Source organism: Miscanthus floridulus, chromosome 16 (genome assembly GCF_019320115.1).
Source record: "Miscanthus floridulus cultivar M001 chromosome 16, ASM1932011v1, whole genome shotgun sequence".
Lineage (NCBI taxonomy): Eukaryota > Viridiplantae > Streptophyta > Magnoliopsida > Poales > Poaceae > Miscanthus > Miscanthus floridulus.
This window is the reverse complement of record NC_089595.1, coordinates 41,001,191-41,009,256: the sequence shown is the minus strand read 5'-3', so window position 1 is coordinate 41,009,256 and position 8,066 is coordinate 41,001,191. Positions and strand designations below refer to the sequence as shown.

Here is an 8,066-nt window from a genome sequence, read left to right as displayed (position 1 = left end):
CCTAAACATATTGTAGCATTTGGTACTATCTGCTTGATTTTTCTCTACCCAATCTAATCCAGTTTCAGTGGGTTTCCTCCTCTTAGCTTTATGCATGTAAGTGTCATGTACACACCAAACATGAGCATACCTTCTAGGAACTCTCTGTCATCATCATCCTAATCAACTAGAAGCTTGAAAAGTTCATCTTCACTTGATTCACTAGCAGTCTCCCCATCACTAGCAATCTCCCCATCATCACTTGAAGAGTTACTATCCTCACACATAATTCATCACAAACTCATAAGTCTACTGCAAATATAACACAAGAAACAACAATAGGATATCATGATCACAGGCACAATTTCACCACATAACAGGTTCAAATCACATAACAGGTTCAAATGACAAACATAACAGGTTCAAATGACAGACATGGTTCAAATGACAGACATAGTTCACAACTTAATGATAGATAAAAGGTTCACAAGCACATCTCATAACCCAATCTAAATCAGTTTCTTGAGCCTGCAATATCTCTGCAAGAAGGCCGGTCCTCCTTCTGGTGTAGACATTCCAATGAAGAACTCCCTACTGCAGTCATCTTTGCAAATCTTGGAAGCAGCATAAAACTCAGGACTATCTTCAGTTACCCCACACTCTTTAGCCAACTACTGAGCATTCTTAATTGACTGACCCAACACAGCCTTCCTCTGTTGCTTCTCACTGCATGCTTGCTTGTAGAACTCATTTCTTTCAGCTTGGTTCTTAGACCTAGCCACTCATGTATTCCCTCATCATCCTAACCACTTGGCTTTTGGTTTTCTTTCCAGGACTTGAACATGTGGTGCTAGTACTGCTTGCTCTCTTGCAGCTATTGGTACTCATAGGACTCCGGTCAATGTCTTCAGTTGCCTCCTCCTCTTCCTGTTCCAGAGGGGCTCTTTGATCCTCCAAATTGCTATGTCCAACAACAAAGGAGGTTGATCCATTCACAGCTACACCATGGAATATTTGTTCAAGCTGATCCAAATACTCTGGCCATCCCCACCTTAGTTTCTTCCATTCTGAGTGGCCCTGCACAATAAGTGAAAATTGAAGTCAGAAAATGATCAACAAGACTAGAACATGAATCAACAGAACCATAACAGATAAGTGTACCTCTGTGTGGTCATCCCACCATTGTTGAGTGGCATCAATAGTGCCATCAGGTTTACGGCCTAAGGCAGTGTCGTTCTGTAGATCCCGTAAGTATGCCTTCAGTTGCCTAATTCTGTTACTGATCTGCTTCCTATCATACCTCAGGTTGGTTGCGCAATAATACTTGTTTATAATCTCCTTATACCCTCTTGCTGACATAGATCTTTGGATGTAGTTACCCAAATTCATTTGCTCAATGACCAAATCACACAATAGTTTATTATGTGGTTCTAACCAATTTGCCTTGTTAGTACATGCATCACAAGAGTGCGCAGATAATTTTAGAACATGTCAATGCAATATCCAACTGATTTCAGCGTTTGTGAGTTTGAGAATGTACCAGGGCTTGAGAGCTCGGAAAAGATCTCTTCGACGCCTGTTGTCTTTAGCATCGTCAGTCGTCGTTGAGGTTGAAGTTGTCTCCTGCAACAACACTCGACGCTCCTTCGAGATCCAGCACGCCCTCCTCCACCGAGACCTCCGCCATCGAGACCTCCACCACTGAGAGCTCCGCCACCGAGGCCTCCACCACCGAGATCTCACTACTAGAGAACATACTTTAGAACGATGTCCCAATTTGGCATTAGCCTCGGTATTTTTTACTCCCCGGGACTAGAGAGGCCTTTAGTCCCGGTTGGTGTCTCCAACCGAGACTAAAGGTCCCTGCCCAACGGCTAAACCGGGACTAAAAGTCCTCCAACCTTTAGTCCCGGTTGGTAATACCAACCTAGACTAAAGGTAGACCCTTTTGTCCCGGTTGGTAACACCAACCGGGACTAAAGGTCCCCGGATGGGTTAGTTTAAAAAGAAAGCATCCCATCCATTGTTAGATGTGTTGTATAGGTGGGGTGGTAAGCTATGCGCGAGGTAGTGCATGAGGTCTTGGGTTCGAATCTCACGGGGCGCAGCGGTGGGAGGCATTATTTTTTTTAAAGCTGGGAGGATCTTTAGTCCCGGTTGTGGCAAACCGGGACTAAAGAACAACACCTTTAGCCCCGGATTGCTAGTCTCGGTTAGGAAACCGGGAGTAGAGCTAGTTCCCAACCGGGACTAGATCTCATTTCTATAGTAGTGTCTCCACCACTGAGAGCTTCGCCACCAAGACCTCCACCACGGATCCTCGGTCCGGCAGGCACCGAGGACATAGATCCACGCATGCCACAGACACCGGTGGCCCAAGGTGGCAAGGGAGGGCCACGACCACCACCGTAGGGCAATCACACGATGCACCATCCATCGCGGCCAGCCATGGCGCCTCCTCCACCACCACTGCGAGCCGCGTGTAAGCCGAAGGTTTGACTAGCGCTTCCTTTGTCATTGCGGACGTGAAGGGGAGGGAGGGCCATGCTGCTGGCGTTGCCTCCATTTTCCCTGCCGGACTGCAGGATGTCCTGATACGCCACCATTCCCGGGTAGCCTTCCCCTGTGAGGTGAGGTCAAGTGCCTCCATGCCCATCTAGGGAGCATGGACGCCGCTCGAGCCCAAAAAGGGGTCCGCCGTGTCGGAGTACATGTCGTAGCCGCCGCCGAGGGAATATGGATCTGGCTGGGAGAAGAAATCATTGGTGTCGCCGTAGCTGTCCATTTGCACGCGCACGGATCTGGATCTAGTTGCGGGGAGGACGATCTGGATATGGGCGGCGGCGGGACGAGCTAGGAGAGGAAGAGAGGGCGAGAGCGGTGGGGAGGGAGAGAGGGCGAGAGCGACGGGGGTGGGAGTGAGCGAGACGATAGGGTTGGGGACGTGTGTGGATGAGTAGGGCGCAGGTGGGTGGGTGGGAGGTATTGGGAGTCCAGCTCACCCCCAAGGCGTTTTAGCCCAGTTTTGGACCTCTTAGGGAGCAAATAGACTACTTTTAGATTTGTGAATTTGCTCACTTTTAACCCACCTGTTTGAATCCCATGGCAAAAAAAATGGGTTATAACCCATTTTTTTTTTTTGCCATGGGATCCAAACAGGGCCTAGATAGAACCAGTCCATTAACCCATGTTACATATATAGCCTACAATTAGTAGAAAATAGAAGTATTAGAAGTTCGTGTGCATCTACAATTAATAAAAATTAGTTCTCTTTGGCATCTCTGTTACACTGAATTTTATTGTCATAGTATGAACCCTGAATTGCATTGTCCCTCTTACACTGAAATCAGGCCTAACTGAACCAAGAAACATCACTAGTGATAATTACATTGTTGTCGCTGACAATTGCGCTCCATGTTTGCCACGAACCGAATTGATTATGTCTGATACTAACAGTATATGAGAAACTTCATCAACTGACGACAAATTTGTGGAGGAACAAAGATGCAAGCACAGAGCTTTTAAGTAACTCAAGCTCCACAAAACTAAGCTTTTCAGTAAAGCATTCTTTTGCTACTTTTCCTACACAAGAAACTAAAAAAAAACATAATGGCAGCAGGAGGTTAGGAACAATATGCACAAACATGGCATCGCACGCAAGATATCACAAGGAGATTCATATTTAAACCAAAACCTGCTCACATCACCTCGTCCTAAAATTCAACTAATGTCTCAAATTGATCAGGCGTATACAGCCAAAACACTAAAGAGTAAAGGATTATGCAGTATAATATATAATGATCTTCAGTTATCATACATTCATAAAAGGTATAATACCAGCAGTAGTTAGAATGCAAGAAAACCGATATAAAGTAAACAAGCAGGTCACAAGATATTAAGAACTATTAATCATATGTTCAGAAACCAAACCTACTGGTTTTGGGCTCTCGAGAAAAAGATTAGTAGATGACGAAGCAACTGATGTCAAGCACTATTGCAAGAAATTAGCAAATAATGATGCCAACAGATTAATTATATTCACATTGAGGTCCCAAGGAATATAACAGAGTACCAGAGCAATGAACCCAAGATGTAATAGCTTCCTTCAGAACAATACAACTGATCCAAGATTTTTTTTTTGAAACAAATCAAGCAGAAGAGTTGCTGACTATATTAAAAAGAAGATAAGCCCAAAGTGGGCACACCGATACAACAGCGACCAACAATCACGCCGAAAAACAAACTCAACAAAAAGAAAAAAAACAACTCAAGTCAGTCGGATTGGGACATCGACACGAACTACACAACGCAGAAGCTCAACTCGAAAACTAAGAAGGAAAAAGAGAATCACCAACAACTCCAAACCACCATACTGCACCGCAAATTCCCAGATGACTAAGGACGTCAGGGTGAAAACACCGTTGTCACCGCTCGCGCCGTACCGACGATGATCCACACCGGGCTAGCCTGCCACCAAGCAGGACTAGCCGCCGTTGGTTGCTGCAAGCCGTGTAGCCCTCCCGCAATCGGTTCCGCTTGCGTCGCCTGTCAAGACGATGTACCACACCGGACTAGCCACCGCTAAGCAGGGTTAGCCGCCGTAGCCCACTGCAAGCTGCCAAACCAAATGCGTGAGTAGTTGCCTCTGGCGCTCACCAATCCGATCCCGTCCACCAAGATTCAAGCGCGCAAACTGTAGCTCCCAGGACCTAGCTGCCTCATCGAAGGTAGAAGTGTCACGCACATCCTCCAGCTGCCAGTCAGAACGCCTCCTTGCGCCGAAAACTGCTGCCGCTGTGCGGGACTGCCCACCACCATACCGTGCAGGTCACCTTGGCAATGTAAATCTGCTAGCCACCACCTCCCACGTCGGCCACATCGCCAACTCCGTGGGCGCCTCCCACGCCGGCCTCCTCGTCAACTTCGTGGTCACAACTAGCGTACGGTCCCACGAAACCGTTGCCTTCCATTGGCAAGCAGATCTAGATGCGACACCCTCCAATCGCCGCGCCAAACACCCTCCTCCTAGCCTTTTTCCGCCGTGGACACCAAAAACTTGAATCCTCAACTAGGCCTTCACCTTCCTTGCCACGATGCTCGGAGGCGAGGGTAGAGCGGCGCCGTGGAGAGCGACGCGAGGGCTGGTCTGCTCTTGTGATCCAAGAAATAACAAACCATAGTTTCTTGCCATTCTGACATTTGGTTCGTTACAGGTGGACGCAGCTATGAACAAAAGAACAGGAACGCGGCTAAGTTCATCAGTTCCAAGAAAGCAGAAACGGAAACAACGGAGTACTTGAAGAGCTGATCCAGACCATCAAAAGGACGAACTACCCTCGATCAGGTCAAAAAACAAGAATGCAGAAAAAAAATTGATGGAAGAATCCTTGAAGAACATCTCCATGAACTGATCCAGTTCCAGACCGCCCCACAGGACGCGTCAACACCGTACCATCCAAGTTCGATCACGCATGTCTACTGCGACGACGACGCCTCTGGTACTGTTTCGTCGTGCGCCGGAAGCAGCAACGCCTCCTCCAAATCCGGCGTCGACGTTGGCGGCAACTGCGCTAACGGTGGCGCCGATGCTAATGACGACGCCTCCGGTAGTGTCTCGTCGTGCACCGGAGGCAGCAATGCCTCCAAATCCGGCATCGATGACGTCCGCGACAACTGCGGTAGCGTTGGCGCCGATGTTTTCGGTGAAGGTGCTGGCGACGATGGCGGTGGCCGCTTCCACGGACGCACAGGATGGGGAATCTGGCGGCAGATCGGGCAGGTAGTCATCGGCCCAGTGCGAAGCCATTTGTCGATGTCCTTCTCGCACTTGACGCCGCCGCCGCAGTGGAACGCGTGGTCGCACGAGAGCGTGCGGACCTTTTCGCCGGCTTCCATGCTGTCTTGGCACATCGTGCAGGGGTAGTTCAGCTTCCGCCTCAGGGTGGTGACGCCGCCGAGCCTGAAGAGGCGCATCCGTGGCGAGTGCCACCATGCCTTGACCTCGATGGTGCACACGAAAATGAAGACGACGGACACGACCACGGCGACGACGACAAATAAGAACACGAGCACGGCGTGGCCGGCGATGGCCATCCAATAGCTGAGGTCGGCTGCCATCGGTCCTTCGCTCCCCTGACTCTTTCGTCTTATCCTCTCGATCGCTCCTCTCTTGCTCTGGCTTTCTTGCTCTCCCACTTCGTTCTTTGGATTGTGTTGTGCTCGTTTGAAACTGAAAGGCTGGCCGAATTGGCGAGGCGGCACAGCTATTTGTAGGGAGGATGTTGAACTGCTGATAAGTCGGATGGTCAGTTCGTTACAAGGTGAGAGCTGCGGTTAGATTCCCCATGGCGGCAGTTGAAACTGGAGTTGGAGGGACGGAGGGCCGAGGCCCAAGGGGGGATGGAAAGGGCAGATCATTCGAATGATGGGCTTATTGCGGAGATTGGTGAGTTTGGTTTGAAAAATGGTTAGAAGTATGAAGGCCGAGCAAGTTCAAGACGCCCGTTCTTGACCACCCACCAGTCCACCACAGCACAAGTACATCTCCCTGGCACTTCGCGCCTTCCGCTACAAAACCAATAGAGGATGTTTTCTCCGTCTTGTCTACGATCACCATGCCACAGGGTCTTGCTACCCCGTCGGTTGCCTCCTGTCTTTGCTCTGACCACCGGGCCTGTGACTGCAAGCGCATCTATCTATCTATCTCGAGCAGTAGAGCTACCGATTATATCTATACCTATATCTATTTATCTATCTATATATATATATAATATTAAAGAGCCAAAATTTCAGCTTATTTTTGGTCCACCTCTCCCTAACTACCAGGTTATGGAAAGTTTCTTCCGTCCAGATTTATATAACTCGTGCTTATACAAGTTATAACAGCTTGCGCATAACGATGATCGATACGTAGCCCGATTCCAAGACGTATTTTGTCACGTCTTTCGTATCTCATATGGACACAGACTTGTAAGCATGCTTATATGAGTTAGAACAACTCGCATCTAGCGATGATAAGGGAGTCTAATTCTAATATGCATTGAGTTCTATTATAACGCACGTGGTCAGGCACTTCCCCACTCGTGGGAACAAGACTTCCATCCACACAAAGCGTCAGGGGGTGTTGGTATTTCTTAACATCTATAGAAGTTAATCCGCAAGCGTATAGATTTATTGTTGTAGCTTTCATCCGAAAGTATTTAGGGTATCGTATTTCTACAGGGAACGGAGGTATTTCTTCTAGCTAATTCGTCCAAGGACAACACAAGGATAGCTGATAAGGGTAGAGAAGGATTCCTACGGCCTAGGGTCTAAGGACAGATAAACTTTACTCCTACTTGCTTACTTTGGGCACCGGCTTACGCCTGGTCTGCAAAGCGATACCGACCTATAGCTCTACACCGTTTCCGGACGTGGGGGATTACAAGGGACGAACAGGGTTGTCACCACCTTCCGCCTACCCCTCAACTGTGGAGTACGATGCAAACGAAGGTAGCCTCTAGCCTAGACACCATGTCTACGCCGTCGACTACTACTCTAGCGTCTGCGTAGGGTTATCCGTCTTCATCATAGCTCTCTACTAGAATATCCATTACAAGAATGGACTATGAACCCGCAAGCAAATAATTGTATAGCTTAGCTAATCTAAAGACTCTTATAACCAAAGGAACCATGAACACTTACTAAGATACCTGTCGGGGTACAAAGCGTGTATCCGTCGAGGTACAAGTGAGGGAAGGTTACTGACAAGTCCGACACTTCTTCCCCAAACTCTTCCTCACAGCTCTCTCTTCCACTTTACTAGAGCTAGCTAGGGCCTAAGCCCATGGAGTGGTGATGCTCTTGCTCTTGCTCTTGCTTTTCTCTTCTTCACTTGTGTATTGTTTGAATGAGGAGGGAGCCTCCTTTTATAGGTCGAGAGGAGGGGGTCCTTAAAAAGTGCTTCCTCCCCTCATGGAAAGTGCAAATCGACGTTTAGGTGCATTAAACCTGGCCAAAACCCTGTGAACCGCCTTTGGAGAGGCGGTATGAACCTGAAAGGGACCATGACGCCTAAGAGGGGGGGGGGTGAATTAGGCAACTTAAAA

At 48.4% G+C, this 8,066-nt stretch overlaps 2 protein-coding genes across 2 annotated transcripts; both read right to left on the bottom strand.

The window, feature by feature from the left end:
* Positions 1-753: 753 nt before the first annotated feature.
* On the bottom strand, positions 754-1,338 carry LOC136510611 (uncharacterized). Its single transcript, XM_066505006.1, has 2 exons — positions 1,141-1,338; positions 754-1,056 (listed from the first exon to the last, which is right to left on the bottom strand). The coding sequence occupies exons 1-2, from the start codon at positions 1,336-1,338 to the stop codon at positions 754-756; spliced, it is 501 nt and encodes a 166-aa protein (XP_066361103.1).
* A 4,116-nt stretch (positions 1,339-5,454) lies between these two features.
* LOC136510610 (uncharacterized) lies at positions 5,455-6,096 on the bottom strand. Its single transcript, XM_066505005.1, has one exon. The coding sequence runs from the start codon at positions 6,094-6,096 to the stop codon at positions 5,455-5,457; it is 642 nt and encodes a 213-aa protein (XP_066361102.1).
* Between the last annotated feature and the right edge of the window lie 1,970 nt (positions 6,097-8,066).

Excerpts from the sequence above, each read along its gene's own strand:
- LOC136510611 (XM_066505006.1), bottom strand. The coding sequence starts at position 1,338 with ATGTCAGCAAGAGGGTATAAGGAGATTATAAACAAGTATTATTGCGCA. Across the intron at positions 1,057-1,140 it reads GGTGGGATGACCACACAGAG|GGCCACTCAGAATGGAAGAA; the intron begins GTACACTTATCT and ends CTTATTGTGCAG.
- LOC136510610 (XM_066505005.1), bottom strand. The coding sequence starts at position 6,096 with ATGGCAGCCGACCTCAGCTATTGGATGGCCATCGCCGGCCACGCCGTG.